At 37.0% G+C, this 18,104-nt stretch overlaps 1 protein-coding gene across 1 annotated transcript; it reads left to right on the top strand.

Moving 5' to 3' along the window:
* Positions 1-3,252: 3,252 nt before the first annotated feature.
* On the top strand, positions 3,253-18,104 carry LOC143859067 (sucrose-phosphatase 1-like). The gene is made up of 9 exons (XM_077369741.1): positions 3,253-3,865; positions 13,100-13,182; positions 13,270-13,569; positions 13,924-14,025; positions 14,354-14,548; positions 14,854-15,144; positions 15,838-16,024; positions 17,422-17,468; positions 17,772-18,104. The coding sequence occupies exons 2-9, from the start codon at positions 13,123-13,125 to the stop codon at positions 17,862-17,864; spliced, it is 1,275 nt and encodes a 424-aa protein (XP_077225856.1). The 5' UTR covers positions 3,253-3,865; positions 13,100-13,122; the 3' UTR covers positions 17,865-18,104.

Below are 18,104 nucleotides of genomic sequence, written 5' to 3' on the forward strand. Positions count from 1 at the left end.
CGAATTAGGACATGGTGTACTCAATACTTCGTTCCTTCTTTTGCTTCAACTATCTGAGCAGGGAGTGGACTTGTGTTGCGAACTTGCAATTGGTCCCTTGATTTGGTGGTATGAGCGGTTAAGTCTCCGAGCTTGGTAGAGTGGAGCGCCGCTAGACCTACCCTTGCCTTTAGGTGGTTGGAGTTGCCTTGCAGGACTTCGGTCCTATGGATTGGCTCATGGCATAGGTCAGTGCCTTGAGCTGTTGGGTCACGAGACTTGGCGGATTGATAAGTGGCATCGTCATTATTCACGCTGGATGGACTTGCACTTGACTTGAGGGCCTTTGTTGGATATCACTCGTGATGCATGCCGATCACGAGAGTAGGCTTAAAGTTGAGCATAGCAAGACCAAGCATAGTAGCCTGATGAAAGGCTCGAAGATTGTGAGAATTTGAAAAGCATCGAGAGGTGCTGGCATGTAAGGCCTTCAGGGCCTTGCAGTGGTGAAGACTACCCTTAGCATATGCGTACGTTGGAGCGTCATATGGGTTTGTCTGCCCTAAAAAAAAAAAGGTTTTATACTTTTATGGATCAAAGGCCTAAGATTATCTAATCAAGGCGTTTTCAACAGCGTTTGGCCACACTTATGATTGCCATTCAGATCAGCGAATCCGATCATGTAAACAATGTTTAATCGGGCCCCAATAAGTGCCATCTAAGCAGGCAGCCACACATGTTAGGTTTACTTAAGATGGTATTTATTTAAAAATTTAACCCTGTAAGAATGGTATTTGGGTCATTAAACATCAGATACCCTCGTCAAGGGGCCCCTACATGTATGATGTTTACTTAAGATGGTATTTAGTTAAAAATTAAACCCAGAAAGAAGGGTATTTCGTCTTTACTTACAGGACGGAATCCCATTTTGGAAGTATTATGAGAATGAAAACAAAGATAAAAGGTTTGAATCTTCAAAAAACATTGTTTTCAGAAGAACCATCAACTGGAATCTCTTGTACATGTCCCAATCACCAGTTACATACAGTTCCCATGGGGAAGAGACCCACCGAGTCAATAAAAATCTCATGCCATCACTCACCGATTCACCCAAGTAAACCTAGTTTTGAATTGGGCGAGTCCACCTCATACAATATTGAACTTCTTGTTAATTTGGTTAGCAGGTTTCGAGCCATGCATCGGCAAAATCATGGATTTGTCAGGGAACTTTTGGGTATGATATTGGCACTACCGTGTTTTGATAATTGCACTAACTCACTTTGTCTTTTTTAAATTGCACTAGCTGAAGAGATCCGAGTAAATGGAAAGGAAAAACTTTGTATATGATATGTTTCTAATTGAAGGATTGAGGCAGATACAGTTATTGGACTAATCCCTATATTCATTTTCGGGAAATATAAGAACTTTTTACCGCTGTTTAAATTATAAAATAATATGAGATGAGTTTGTGCAATTATCAAAACATGGTAGTGCTAATATCAGTCGCCTTATTTTTTATTATTATTGAGATTTATCATTGTTCTATCCATGATCCATCCTATATCTGTTGTCTTTGATTTCCTGCCCCTTTATTCCTCTTATTTACTATACAAACCCATGTTCATCTTGTCGTGTGGGCCCAGAAATTCGGCATTTATGAATCTCTCCAGATGTCAGCATGTGATAGATTTCATATACAAATCAATCTGAAAATGAAAAGTGAGGAGTCTGTGATAACGTTCATTTATAAAACTGGAACCCACAAATTAAAAAAAAAGGATGATTTTAGTTTCCATAAAGGGTAAGGATTGATAAATTTTGATAATGGCACCGGTCACTTTATTAAACAATTTCTTGATTGGCTGTTGATAGCACCCCTTTTCCCCGCAATATGAGTTAGCTAGACGTAGAAAAAATTGTTTAATTTTTGAAGAAAATAAGAAAAGATTTTTCCAAGAAATCCCCTGCATCCAAAATTGTTAAAGAAAAAAAAATTCCAAGAAAAACTTCTTAGAAAATTCGGAAAAAAAATTCAATCTTGCTAAAGAAAATCTTGAAAAATGGGATAGTCAAACTCTGGAAAACTCATTTTCCAAATAATTTTTTTTTTCAGAAACTATAAAATCTAAGAGGAAGTCTAAACTGAAGGGAGCCGTTGCAAAAAAGAGGTGAAAGGGCTTCCCCATTGGCTGCACATCACCATCATGTTTGACTTTTCAGCTAATATTAATGCATGATGGCGATGTGTAGCCAATAGTGAAAGGGCTCCCTTCAGTCTAGAATTCTTCAAAATCTAGTCCCGTGTTTTTTATTGCAAGAATTTCTTAGAAAAGACAGGAAAATAAAAGGTTTTTCAAAATTCCTGTTTCTTCATTGTTTGATTGCACATGAAATGAAAGCAACTTGCATGGGTACACTTCAAGTTGTATACCTTCATTTTATGATGATATCCCTCTAAATAAGGCATGACCAATTGATCATATCATATCGCTCTAAGTTATGGAAACAAATTTTGTAAGAAAACAATTTCCAAGAGAAATGTTTCTCCTGCAATTCAAACAGTGCCTAATAGATCAAGGCTTCCGATCAAGGTGGGGCCAATGAAAATGGGCTACACTTAGGGGTGGCCAGAACCGAACCGGAACCGAAGAACCGAAACGGAACCGAACTGTTTAAAAATATTTTTGGTCCGGTTCGGTTCCACTGATGAAGAACTGAACTTATTCGGTTCGGTTCCGGATCTAATCTTCTTGGTTCGGTTCTGGAACCGAAGAACCGAACTTTGAAGATATATATATATATATATATATATATATATATATATATATATATATAGAGGAAAAGGATTGTACGCTCGACCGTACCTAAGGTTAGGTACGGTAGACTGCCAAATCACATGGGTCTCACATTTTTGTTGGTCATCTAAACCATTCATTTGTAAGGCCCCATCATAGATAGGGTGCATACCAAAAATCAACTCCATAGGATCATCCTAACCCATCCATTTGTGGAGGTCAAAATGGACATACACTGTTTGTCCACAAATCTGCCCATTTTGCCGTCCAGCTTTGGAGGGGTTAGGATGATTCAATGGTGCTGATTTTTGGTACACACACTATCTATGATGGGGCCTTGCAAATGAATGGTTTAGATGACCAACAAAAATGTGGGACCCATGTGATTTGGCACTCTACCGTACCTAACCTTAGGTACGGTCGAGCGTACAATCCGTTTCCTCGTACGGTCGAGCGTAAGCTAATTTCGTGCCGTAGAGTGCGGTAAAGTGAGGAAAAACGAAAACCCATCTCATTTCTGTTTTTCTTTCACCCTCTCAAACCAAAGAAAAACCAAAACCCATCTTCAGCTTCAGAAAAACCAAAAACCCGTGGCAGATCTGTGCCCAAAAGCTTCGCCCTTTGTGGTGCGCCTCCTCCTTCCTCTCATTTCCAATCAAAAACCCCTAAAAACAGAAACTCATCTTCAAGCTTCCATAACCCAAAACCCCTTTTTTACAGACAAGAGAAGAAGTGAAAAACCCAAACCCAAAACCTCCTTCTCCGACGGTAATCTCTCTCTCCGACTCTACTCTCTCACTCTCCGACGCGTGTCGTCCTTCTCCGGCGGGCGCCACCTCCTTCTCCGATGGGCGCCACCGGCTTCAACTCACAGGTATGTTGTTTTCCATTTTTTTGGGTATAAAGAAAACAAAACCCACGAAGGGCGAACAACAGACAAGAGAAGAAGAGAAAAACCGAAAACCCCTTTCTACTGTGAGAAGAGGGAAACCCAAAAGCTTCGAACAACAGACGCGTGTCGTCCTTCTCCGGCGGGCGCCACTTTCTTGGACCTTCAAAAGGGATCGATCTTTACAGATCTTTAATCCCAGGTAAGTTTGGCTATTTTCTCGATCTATTTTCGATTATGTCTTTTTTCTAGGGTTCTTAATTTTGTCGCACAATGATTATGCATGTGAGGCTATCATTTCTAGATCTGTGGGTATGAATTTTTTAGGGCATTTTTTGTGTGTGTTCGTGGGTTTTATATAAAGGGCAATGATATATTCACACAATCACACCCCCTCATCTTCCCTGGACAACCCTATCTAGTGTAATTCGACTACGCATTTTAGTTTTTACACCACAGGGGTGGTCCAAGCAACAAAAGGGGTTCCAAAAAAGAAGTGATATATTTTGCCTCCCCCTTCAACTCCCTGGACAGCCCTTTTAGTGTATATATAATAGATAATTTGATATATATTTAAATATATTAAATCCTTAACGAGCCTTAATGAGCCGAGCTGAGCCTGGCCTAGCTCGGGATCAGCTCGTTAAGGATTCGAGCCGAGCCCTTACCGAGCCGAGCTCGAGCGAGCTTCCGAGCCTGAGCCAAAACTGTCACCCTTAGCATGGCCAATTGGCCATGTCAGCATCTCTGGATTTCAATGGTTCTCATTTCCATGCCCACCATCCACTCATGGGTCCATATCTATGTTAAATGGCATTGGAAATACTTATAACACAATGTGCTTTATTATCCTATAATATAAAAGCAGCCTTTTCTTTTATACAATACACTTTGTTAACAAGAAACAAAAGATACAAAGAAAGAAAAGAAGGAATGAAGGAGGTAAAATCTGTAAGATTTTTTTTTACTGATCACCAATCCTACACCGTGTTTTAAAGGGTTTGCACCTTGCAACACATTTCTTACTAGGTATGTATATCTCAAGAGTGACAATGAAAGGATAGTTAATAGATGCTGCCCTCTGACTGATAAATGAAGCTTAATTACAATGGGAGCAGCCACAAAGAATCCTACCCCGTCCAACTTAGGTAAGATTATTAGAATTAGAAAGATTTTTAGCTCTATCTCCTACATTAATCCAAAACTTATAGTTGATTCGAAGATAGGAAAACGCTAAATGCGAGCCCGTAGTAAGAATGGGTCAATCACCCCTCACATAATTCTAAGGTTGCTAGTAGAATTTCATGAGAACGAATCATAAAAATTCAATTTTGAACAAATAAAAACATAAATTTCACTAAATTCAAAATTGTACTCATAAATATATATATATATATATATATATATATAAAATGTGTGTATATTTAAAGAGTATCAATGATTGAAAGGGCAATTCACATGTGCTTCCCTCCAACTGATATAGGAGGCTTAATTTCAATGGGAACAGCCACGAAGAATCCTAGCCCTTCTAGCTTAGGTAGGATTATTAGAATTATAATGATTTTAGTTCTATCTCTCACACTAATCCAAAACTTATAAACCCATACTCAAAATGGGTCAGTCATCCCTCACAAAATTTTGGGTTTTCAGCGCGATTTCATGAACAAATCATAAAATTCAGTTTAGAACAAATAAAAAAAGAATCAGTTTTGCAAAATTCAAAACTCTGCTAATAAATATATAAAATTGAAAAAACCAGTGTCAGTTCAAAAAACCTAGAAATGAACAGCACAATCAATAACAAACTGAAATAGTATCCCCTCTAATCACAAACGTAATCAGTACTCAATAGATAACAATTTAATCGAAAAAAAACTGAAAAACTGATATAAAAGAAGGAAAAGAGAAAGATAACAAAAATCCTTGTTTTCAAATCCTTGTTTTTAACATAGAACAAAATAACATGTCAATTTGAAAAGCAGAAAAAAAGAATTGGGAACAGAAATGTACCTAAATTGTGAGAATGAGGAGGAGATTTGTGAAACTCAGAAGGGGAAAGAGGATATGAGAGACTGAGAAAGATGAGGGGTTCAGTTAGTTTGGATGCTAAATGCCAGAAAAATGTGCGAGTAATATTCCTTCCAATTGAGGAAGTGGAACACGTGTCACTGTGCCAACAAAATTTCCCATAAAAAATAGGGGAAATGAGATATTCTCTACCCTTTTATTCCTTGGGCCACCCCCTTGTAGCGTAAAATGTTGGGGTGCAACTTGGGTCGGGTTCAACCTGAACCGGACGGGATCAACTCGATTTTTTACTTGGGTTTGGTTGGCATTTCTTTGGGTTGGGTTATGGTTGGGAAAAGGCCAACCCTGTTTAATTTCGGGTTGGGTTAGGGTTTAGGCCTTGGCAACCCTGCCCGAACCACGAAGGGCGAAGCTTTTGGGCACAGATCTGCCACGGCTGCCACGGGTTTTTGGTTTTTCTTTTTTCTTGTGAAGCTTGAAGATGGGTTTTGGTTTTTGGGGGTTTTTGATTGGAAATGAGAGGAAGGAGGAGGCGCACCACGAAGGGCGAAGCTTTTGGGCACAGATCTGCCACGGGTTTTTGGTTTTTCTGAAGCTTGAAGATGGGTTTTGGTTTTTCTTTGGTTTGAGAGGGTGAAAGAAAAACAGAAATGAGATGGGTTTTCGTTTTTTCTCACTTTACCGCACTCTACCGCACGAAATTAGCGTACGCTCGACCGTATAATCATTTTCCTCTATATATATATATAATATTTTTATATTTCTATTATACATATACTTATTAATATAAATTACTTATAATATTAATAAGTAATAGTTAATACTATTCTTATAATAAGAAAGTAACTTATATTATAACTTTAATTAAAAGCTTTTATAAATTATAATTAATAGTTAGCAATTAGCCATTAGAACCGGAGAACCGGACCAGACCGAACCGATTATGTTCGGTCCGGTTCGGTTCGGTCCTACTATGTACTACGGTTCAGTTTGGTTCTTACGGTTCATGGAACCGGGAACCGAGAACCGAAAAAAAAGTAACCGAGAACTGAACCGGTTGGCCACCCCTAGCTACACTTGAATGACCTCATCATCTCCAAGTGGTATGAGGATCCCAAAGGTGATAGTATTTTCAAAATTTTATATGGTGTAGGCCCGTACAGTCTAGTATGTTTCGAAAAGTACTTACAGCCCACACTATAGGATGATCCAAATGGTCCATTTGATGGGCCACAATGTAGTATTTTCGAGATTTTATATGGTGTAACCTCATATTGTCCAATATTTTTTGAAAATTATTGTACCGACCACACAACAGGATGATCCAAACTGTCCATTTGATGGCACGCAATGTAAATAGGTTCTACCCAAAAAATCATTTCCACAGGTTGATCGCAACCCTCTAATCTATAGAAGTTTCCATAATTGTAGTTCCTCTATAGGTCGGAGGGCTAGGATTATCCTATGGACATGATTTTTGGGCACAACCTATTTATGTTGTGGCCCATCATATGGACGGTCTGGATCATCCTATGGTGTGGGCAGTACAGTACTTTCTTAAAAATAAGTGACTATATGAGCTTACACCATATAAAAACTCTATTATTTTCTATCATTTTTGGGAAGTGATATATTTTCCTCCTTTTATTCCCCCAGCCACCCCTCTAGCGTATTATGATTTATGATACTTTTTTTACTAGGAGTGAACTAGGTGGAGTTGGATCCGGTTGACGCCAGCCCTGGCCCAACCCAAGATAGCATTCCCTCAATCCTAACCCGAACCAATCTGAGCCTCGGGTCAAGGATGGTCAAGTGTAACCCAACCCATCTAACATGTTTTTTTACAAATCGGGTCAGGTTGAGTCGTCGGTTTGGGTTCAGTTTCACCTCGGACCAAACAGAAAAGTACAAGAAAAAAAAAAAACATAACCCAGAGAAAATATAAATAAAAATAGAGTAAGGATGTATGTCGGGTTCAGGTTCGGGCAGGGTTGCCAAGGCCTAAACCCTAACCCAACCCGAAATTAAACAGGGTTGGCCTTTTCCCAACCATAACCCAACCCAAAGAAATGCCAACCAAACCCAAGTAAAAAATCGGGTTGATCCCGTCCGGTTCAGGTTGAACCCGACCCAAGTTGCACCCCAACATTTTACGCTACAAGGGGGTGGCCCAAGGAATAAAAGGGTGGAGAATATCTCATTTCCCCTATTTTTTATGGGAAATTTTGTTGGCACAGTGACACGTGTTCCACTTCCTCAATTGGAAGGAATATTACTCGCACATTTTTCTGGCATTTAGCATCCAAACTAACTGAACCCCTCATCTTTCTCAGTCTCTCATATCCTCTTTCCCCTTCTGAGTTTCACAAATCTCCTCCTCATTCTCACAATTTAGGTACATTTCTGTTCCCAATTCTTTTTTTCTGCTTTTCAAATTGACATGTTATTTTGTTCTATGTTAAAAACAAGGGTTTTTGTTATCTTTCTCTTTTCCTTCTTTTATATCAGTTTTTCAGTTTCTTTTCGATTAAATTGTTATCTATTGAGTACTGATTACGTTTGTGATTAGAGGGGATACTATTTCAGTTTGTTATTGATTGTGCTGCTCATTTCTAGGTTTTATGAACTAACACTGGTTTTTTCAATTTTATATATTTATTAGCAGAGTTTTGAATTTTGCAAAACTGATTCTTTTTTTATTTGTTCTAAACTGAATTTTATGATTTGTTCATGAAATCGCGCTGAAAACCCAAAATTTTGTGAGGGATGACTGACCCATTTTGAGTATGGGTTTATAAGTTTTGGATTAGTGTGAGAGATAGAACTAAAATCATTATAATTCTAATAATCCTACCTAAGCTAGAAGGGCTAGGATTCTTCGTGGCTGTTCCCATTGAAATTAAGCCTCCTATATCAGTTGGAGGGAAGCACATGTGAATTGCCCTTTCAATCATTGATACTCTTTAAATATACACACATTTTATATATATATATATATATATATATTTATGAGTACAATTTTGAATTTAGTGAAATTTATGTTTTTATTTGTTCAAAATTGAATTTTTATGATTCGTTCTCATGAAATTCTACTAGCAACCTTAGAATTATGTGAGGGGTGATTGACCCATTCTTACTACGGGCTCGCATTTAGCGTTTTCCTATCTTCGAATCAACTATAAGTTTTGGATTAATGTAGGAGATAGAGCTAAAAATCTTTCTAATTCTAATAATCTTACCTAAGTTGGACGGGCTAGGATTCTTTGTGGCTGCTCCCATTGTAATTAAGCTTCATTTATCAGTCAGAGGGCAGCATCTATTAACTGTCCTTTCATTGTCACTCTTGAGATATACATACCTAGTAAGAAATGTGTTGCAAGGTGCAAACCCTTTAAAACACGGTGTAGGATTGGTGATCAGTAAAAAAAAATATTACAGATTTTACCTCCTTCATTCCTTCTTTTCTTTCTTTGTATCTTTTGTTTCTTGTTAACAAAGTGTATTGTATAAAAGAAAAGGCTGCTTTTATATTATAGGATAATAAAGCACATTGTGTTATAAATATTTCCAATGCCATTTAACATAGATATGGACCCATGAGTGGATGGTGGGCATGGAAATGAGAACCATTGAAATCCAGAGATGCTGACATGGCCAATTGGCCATGCTAAGGGTGACAGTTTTGGCTTAGGCTCGGAAGCTCGCTCGAGCTCGGCTCGGTAAGGGCTCGGCTCGAATCGTTAACGAGCCGAGCTGGCTCGTTAAGCCTAACGAGCCGATCCCGAGCTAGGCCAGGCTCAGCTCGGCTCATTAAGGCTCGTTAAGGATTTAATATATTTAAATATATATCAAATTATCTATTATATATACACTAAAAGGGCTGTCCAGGGAGTTGAAGGGGGAGGCAAAATATATCACTTCTTTTTTGGAACCCTTTTTGTTGCTTGGACCACCCCCTGTGGTGTAAAAACTAAAAAGCGTAGTCGAATTACACTAGATAGGGTTGTCCAGGGAATATGAGGGGGTGTGATTGTGTGAATATATCATTGCCCTTTATATAAAACCCACGAATTAGGGAAGCTCGGTAAGGCTTGCAAGCCTGGCCGAGCCAAGCCTAGCTCGAGCCCGAGCCAAGCCCGAGCCTAGTTATCGAGCTTAACTAGCCGAGCCGAGCTGGGCCAAGCTTGGCTCATTTACACCCCTAGGCTATGCAGGTGTATAATGACATTGATAAATATGTAATTATATAAGATTATGAAAGTATAAGACATAGGAATGATGTATCTAATGAGCTAGAAATTTATTACAATTATATAATATACAAGTTACTAATATCCACACTACGAAGTTTTGATAATGGGGAGAACTCACCTTGTTTACACTGTTTAATTGGCTGGTGAGTGCTTTATGGGAATTGTAATAGCCTTTGACAGCTGGTTAAAATGTGTAAAACAAGGTGATTTCACCCCATTATCAAAACATAATAATGTGGATATCAATAGCCTATACACACATATACATATACGTGCTTTTTTTGTTCTGTAGGTTCATTAGAAATATATTGTTCATTTTAACTATATTGCAGGTGTATGAAATCCTAAAGGCCCATGTTGCGGAGATGTGAGTGTTGAAATCACAATAATATGGAGTGCTGCATTAATAAGGTTCTGTAGGTGTGAGTAGAACATAGACATGGGTGCTTGGAGATGCAAACCTCTTTGAATGAGGTCATGTATTGCAAAGAAAAATGAAGAAGGATCACACAATAGCTTTAGGGAACATCATATAGATAATAAAAATTGGATTCACCAGAGTTTTAGAAATTGGAATTTAAAACACATGCACATATAACCATTCAAAAAAAAAAAAAAAAAAAAAACCCACATGCACATATCATACAAAACATAGGTAACACCTACTATGATTAAAACTTTAAAATTTTTACTTCTGAGCTTCTCGAACATCCGGCATGCGGGGCCTGGGGTGGGGTGCTATAATGTAATTAGAACTCCTATTTCTGACCTCTCAACTTTTCAAGTTACAAGTTTCCAATTTTCTGCAGCTTGCTAGAACATAGTCCTTCAAAAATTTGTTCCACTAGAAGTTCTGAAAATTTCTACAGAAGTGTTATATTTATGTATTTAACCCGAAATTTATCTAGGAACATGGCCTGGAACCTAAAATTTTATTGATATTAAAGAAAATTACAAGAGGACATGCCGTCTTGCCTCAACACCCAAAGAAAAACGAAAGAATCAAATAAATCAAATACTAGGAATTTCCAATAAATCGCATCTCAGGAGATCTTTCCATTTCCAAAGAGTATTATTTCTTCTCAATACACAAGCATAGTTGGCAAGAGCAGGAGCATCTACTACTTGATTGCCTTATCTGTATTGGTGAGAAAACCGAGGGTTAATTTCAAAGATAAGGTTCAAAAGATCCTGCCAATAGCAGCTACTAGACCAAGGTTGCTCCTTAGTGGAGTTAATCATATTTATCAACATCCTACTATTAGCACCATTAAAAAAAAAAAAATCCTACTATTAGCTTCCACCAAAACCTCTGTGAACCCTAAGACCTTAATCTAAAATGCCTATCATTTCAAATATAGATATTTTTCCCAATTTTTTTCACTGGATCTTCCAATCTCTACCACAGAAAGTATCCGAAAAGTACACTACCTTTTGCTGCCAATTTCTATGTTAGTCAACTTGTTCAGCATTTCAAGTTTTGAAACCTGTCAAAATCTCATCAGAAGTTCCATAAAAATTCAAAAAATGCATTATTTTTTTTTCTGAATGGTTCAAAAAATGCATTATCAGACATAAGGAACCCACTTTTCGAAATTTTGATTCATCTGAGGTCATTCGACCCACCAAATACTAGGTTTCTAAGTTGCTGGAGCAATGAAGAAAATGTGTGAAAGGTATCATGTTGGGATCATAAAAAATGGTCTCGAAAAATATACCTTTTTTGTATTTTGCCTCTTTTTATTGCTGCTAGAGCTTCCTTTTCATATCAACATGGAAGTATTTTGTGGCTTCTTGAAATTTAGGCTGACTATTTTAATTATTTATTTTTATGTATTTATTAAATAGGCTTTAGTATTAAATGCAGTATGTCAACTTTGTAATACATTTTTGGAGTCGGTGAACATATGGATTTGTTTAATAGTGATTGCATCACAGTCAAAGCTTAATTTATGAATTATAAGGTAAAATTTATATTATTAAGTCTTAACCTCAAAATCTAATTTCCAAAATTTTAAAATTATTAAGTTTTTGTATCAGGACATGATGTTGTAGAAATTAGAATTACCTTTTTCACAGCACACATCACATATAGGTGTTGAGTTGCTACACCCATTTGAAATGCACTCAAGAAACCTCTTAAAAATCGGATTCTTGGATAAATTTTTTTTAAACAGTTACTTTTCTTAAATATTAATGGGGTTGTTAATGCAATAGATAAACGGGTAATCCAAACGTGATGTTATGTTTTCCTTATAAGAACACACAACCATGGTAATTATAGATGTTTATGATGTTCAGTTCAGGAAAAAAAACAAGTTGAGGGGCTTGCTGAATATAATTGGATGGATGAGCTCTAATGCTCAGTTCCCTAGGCAGGATGTGGATGACATTGGGGAGTTTTTGGACGGTAGTGAGGGTCATGTGGTTTATTTCAGCCCTGTTTTGGGATCTGCTAATGCTGTGGATGACTTTGTCTCTACATGAGGGGATTCCCTAATCATCAATGACTTGTTCCTGCGTGAGTAGGAGGGCTGTTTTTTTTTTTTTAAAAAAAAAAAACTTCCCTTTGTTTGTTCTGATGTTGATTTTTATTTTATGACCCCCTCAGTCAATAATATCATTATCTTCTAAAAAGAAAGAAAAGAAACCCAAAAATGCTGCATCCGAATATTTGGAGTTTCAGAATCTTGCATTTGTTGACACAGTATTTCGTCTGTTAGAAGTATCCGTGGAACATTGGCTAATATAACAAAAAAAAGATTAACGAAAGCTTTCTCCAACAGCTGTATTGAGTTTTGACGCTTGTTCTACTAGCATGTCCGGAATAAAAATTGAGTGGCTGTAATTTAGAAAACTTAGTGTCCTTGTTGGGTAATTATCTTGATGAACTGAGATGTATTGAGTATTGACGCTTGTCCTACTAGCATGTCCGGAATAAAAATTGAGTGGCTGTAATTTATAAAACTTAGTGTCCTTGTTAGGTAATTATCTTGATGAACTGAGATGTAATTAAATGTGTATGATTATAATAACAAGGAATTAGGAAAGGGTAACTTGAGGTTTAATGGTTCCTTGTCGATGTATTAGTCTTTTGCATGTATTTGACACTACTTAAAATTTAGTATTAGAACTAACTACTGGCTAATTTGCAGTTTTCTCTGGTGATAACCAAACTATGGATAGACTGAGTGGTCCTGCTCGTCTCATGATTGTTTCAGATCTCGACAGTACTATGGTAGCGGTTATGAGATTTCTCTTGGTTATTTATTTGCATTTAACTCATGTTTCTGCGATATTTAGACTGGATATTCTCTATTTCCAGGTGGATCATCAAGATCCAGAAAATCTATCGCTGCTTAGGTTTAACGCCTTATGGGAAGCCAATTACCGGCATGACTCTCTCCTAGTTTTCTCGACTGGAAGGTCACCTACACTTTACAAACAGTTGAGGAAAGAGAAACCAATGTTAACCCCTGATATTACTATAATGTCCGTGGGAACGGAGATAACTTATGGTGAATCAATGGTGCCGGATGATGGTTGGGAAAACGTTCTAAATCAGAAATGGGATAGAAAGATTGTCACTGAGGAAACTGCCAGCTTTCCCCAACTTAAATTTCAGGTAAGGCTTGTAGCTCTCAGTTTTTATTATCCTGTATTGAGAACATGAAAGAATGGATAATTAAATTAGGGGATTGATATCCGCACTACAACTATTCACTTTGTTTTACACTGTTTTAATTGACATCTTGAGTATTTTCACAGCCGTGAAATGCTAAATGAGAAGGTGTAAAACAAAGTGAGTAGTGCCATTAACAAAATATGGTAGTGTGGATATCAAACCCCTAAACTTACTATGTAAATTTTTACTATGTAACTTGTTAGCATCCCCTGTGCAAGATACAGGGTTGATAGACGATTTCTAAATATAGGCTTTATTTTAATCATAATTGGAATTTAATTTACTTTGAATCAGTCTGAAACAGAGCAACGACCACACAAGGTTAGCTTTTATGTAGAGAAGGAGCATGCCCGACAAGTGATGAAAGATCTTTCGGCCCGTCTGGAGAAACGCGGGGTAAGATTATTACATCGAATGGAAAATTGTTACTTGGCTAACAGAAAAGTGGACTTGAGTGCCATTAAAAAAAACAGAAAAATGGACTTTCGAGCCTTTGCTTGATGTTGACGACCCTGAGTTTATAACATTAAGGTCTTCTTTACCTATAAAAAAAAATTAATAATGAAACAGAAACATGCATTTTGAGAATTGTTTATAGTTTCCATGTGACTGTATCTCCTCCATCAATTTCACCATCTATTTAGTTGACCTCTCTATTAACTTGGAAACAGTGATTTCATTTTTTTTTCCTTTTGTTCATTTTTTTTGCTTCATTGTCTATCAGTTAGACGTCAAAATTATTTACAGTGGAGGAATGGATCTGGATGTATTGCCACAAGGTGCCGGCAAAGGACAAGCTCTTGCATATTTGCTCAAAAAATTCAAGTCTGATGGAAAACCACCAACAAATACTCTTGTTTGTGGTGATTCTGGAAATGATGCAGAACTGTTTAGCATTCCAGAAGTTTATGGCGTCATGGTCAGTACCTAGAAAGACACTCTTTAATTTATTTAATTAAATAAAATCTTTGCATTGTTGCGGTCAAGGTTTGAAATTTCGGTGTTGGTTTCGGCCTCAGCCAAAATCGAAATTTTGGTGGAAATGCCGAAATTCAATTAAAAAAAAATCAGAAATTTCTGAATATTTAGCCAAAATTAGAAATTTCGGCCAAAATTCTAAATTCCAGGAAAAAAAAACTAGCTAAAATTTCAAACCATGGTTGTGGTTATAAAGTTTTTTTTTTGTATCTACAACTTTATGACATTCATATGCTCGATGTACAGGTCAGCAATGCAATGGAAGAACTACTGCAGTGGCGTGAAGAGAATGCCAAAAACAATTCTAATATAATTCATGCAACTGAGAGGTGCGCAGCTGGTATTATACAAGCTATTGGACATTTTAGGCTAGGTACAAATACATCCCCAAGAGATGTTATAGACTTCTCAAGATGCAAGACAGAGAACTTAAGTGCTGGGTATGAAGTAGTCAAGTTTTACATGTTGTATGAGAGATGGCGTCGTGCTGAAGTTGCAAACTCCGAGCTGCATATCCAGAACTTGAAAAAAATTTATGTACGTCTTTTGTCAACTTTTTGCTTCTAATTTAAATTCATTTGACTTTTATTGGGATAGAATGGATGCTAGCTATCAATTCACCACTTGTGGGCAAGGTTTAAAATTTCGGTTTCTGTATTGGTTTCAGCCATAGCCGAAAAATTTCGGATCGGTAAAAATTTCAATTTCAAATTTTTTTTTTTTAAATACAAAATGCTGAAATTTTTGAAATTCTGAAATTTTGGCTGAAATCTGGGCCGACACCAAAATATTTACTTCGGTGTCGGCCCCGGCTGAATTCCAAAATTTCGGCATTCTGGCCAAAATTTAAAACCATGTCTGTGGGTAACTTGACTTAGACTCGATGAGGACCCGAGTATGAGACTTAAAGCTTTGTTGGGTACTAACTGAAGTTATTCGAGTTTATAAACCATATGTTGTACTGTTGTAGTCTGGATTTTCAAGTTTTGAGTACTTGATGAGTTTTCTACAATTATTGGGTTTTTTTTATTTATTCCAAGGACTCATTTGAGTTCTATAAAAAATGAGTTCTTTGTTAAGTTAACGAAAGCCCGATTCAGTCAAGTTGGCATGATGAGTTTTTTGAGTGCTCTATCAAATTTTCACACCTTACTTGACATATAATGAGTTTCTGCTATTGCTATTTGGTTCTATTTATAGACTTCTAACTGCTTACAATGTGATTGACAGTACCCAACTGGAATAATTGTCCATCCCTCAGGGATTGAACGGTCTCTTCATGAATGCATAAATGCATTGGCTTCATTCTATGGCGACAAACAAGGAAAAAAATTCCGGGTATGGGTGGATAGACTTTCATCTGCACAGATTGGTTCAGATACATGGCTAGTGAAGTTTAATAAGTGGGAGTCATCCGGTACGATCTAAATTTTTTAAATTTAATTTTTTTTTGTTTTTCAGCTGCAAACTTATTACATGCCATCCTTCTTGAAAAATTTAATGCTCTGACATGTTTAATTGTCTTATATAATCGGTGCCTGTAAAAACCGTTTTGCTAATATTAAAAGAATTTCTGGGTCAATCATCGACTCACCGCGCCGATCCAGTTTGGTTGAGTAATATATGCACATCAAAATTACATAAATAATGTCCAGTTTTATACCAAAACCAAGAATGAGATAAAAAAATGTTTTTTTCCCTTTCTTTCCATTAAAACCATTTTAATTTGTCAGACGGGCATGCCCACACATCTCTAGCACAAAAATTTCTTAACAAATTTCTGTCCCTGTTACATGGCATAAATCTATGGAAATTTCTTGGAACCCGAACTGGAGAGAACTTGAATGTAGTTGTTGCATGTCTGCCATTAAATATTCCACCTTGAAAAAATTTAGTGTCTAACAGCCGGTTTGGGGAGAAATTGTAACATCAAGCTTTATCAAAAATCAACTTTAAAAGTGATATATTGAATCACTAGTTTTACAAGTTGTAGCATCAGCTTTATAAAAAATCACCTGTAAGTGTGATATATTGAATTTACAGAAGCTTTACTAGAAACTGAAGTGTTCTTTTGCAGAAATAAAAATTTAAAAAGAGCATTTTTTTTGTTCAAGTCACCCAAACTCTACAAAGGTTGAGTCTTCCAAATAAACGTGCAAAAGAAAACATTTGTAACTTAGATACATGAGGCTTCGGGAGAATAACAGACTTTGGAAAACTCACATGCCAACATCTCCTTACAGTATATATGGTGATATTGATAGATATATGATGAAAGTATAAGATATATAGAAATGTGAGTTTTTATATGGTGCACTTGCAGCTTGAAAGTACATCGGGCCCACATGTGTGGATGCTCTAAACCATTCAGGTTTTCATCCCTGCCATAGACATGCTGTGCTCCAAAATTGGGCCCTGTAGGAAAATCCTAATCTTTCGATTTGTGGAGGTTTCTATACCCTGTCGTCCATTTTAAACCTCCACAAATCAAAGGGTTAGGATCATCCTCATTTTTGGAGCACGGCATATCTATGGTGGGGGGGTCCATCACATCCATTCATATGGGCCTCACTGTACTTTTTGCTGCGATTGCAGCTGCACTAGTGCTCACTGTATAGAAACTCAGGAAGTGCAACTAAATAAATAGAAATAAATTAATAGTTAGAAAAACGCCAAGCTAATGTTTTATGTAATGTACACAATAGCATTATAGGACATTAAATGGAGCATCCTTCTCTATGCCTATTGATTTTTATTATTTTGGAGCTGCTTTTCTGTCTTTTTCTAACTGCTTTCAATGAACTCTTCTTGCAGATGAAGGGAATCATTGTTGTCTTGCCACTGTTTTACTGAGTTCAAAGGTAAGAGATTTGGTGTATTTGTCCAGGTATTTCATTAAGAAAAAAAACCATTTATAATAATAATAAGAGGAATGCTAAACTCAGGGGCATCCTTGCTAAAATGGGCTGAAAGGGCGCCCCAATTGGCTGCACGTCACCATCTAGCATTTATGATGGCTGCAGGCCAAAGATTATTAAATGCACTTTGGTGACTTGTAGCCAATGGCGGCGCCCTTTCAGTCCAGTTTTGCAAGGGCGCCCTTGAGTTTAGCATACCTCTAATAATAATATTATTATTGACATGGGTGAACTATAATTTTGCAGCCCGAGACACAAAACGGGTTTATTTGGGTCCACATGCATCAGACATGGTTGGATGGTTTTGGAGCGAGAAACCAGATAGCCTGGCTATTCTAGATGTTGGGTTCGAGTCCGATGCCAAATATCTGGTAATAATTTTTCTTTTGATATAATAAGTTTCTGTCCTCTTTTAATTTTATACCAGCCAGTTGATTAGCACCAAGCGTACTTGTGACTTGGAAACACATCATTGGCGCATGGATTGTTTATTTATTCTGTTATTTTATCTTAACAATTTCATCGAGAATGATATACTTTTATCAGAAAAAGGGCAGCTGGTCTGTGCAAAGTTCTACC

This window comes from Tasmannia lanceolata, unplaced genomic scaffold (assembly GCF_043159265.1).
Source record: "Tasmannia lanceolata isolate RefF3 unplaced genomic scaffold, GAP_Taslan_0.1 ptg000029l, whole genome shotgun sequence".
In the NCBI taxonomy this organism is placed as follows: domain Eukaryota; kingdom Viridiplantae; phylum Streptophyta; class Magnoliopsida; order Canellales; family Winteraceae; genus Tasmannia; species Tasmannia lanceolata.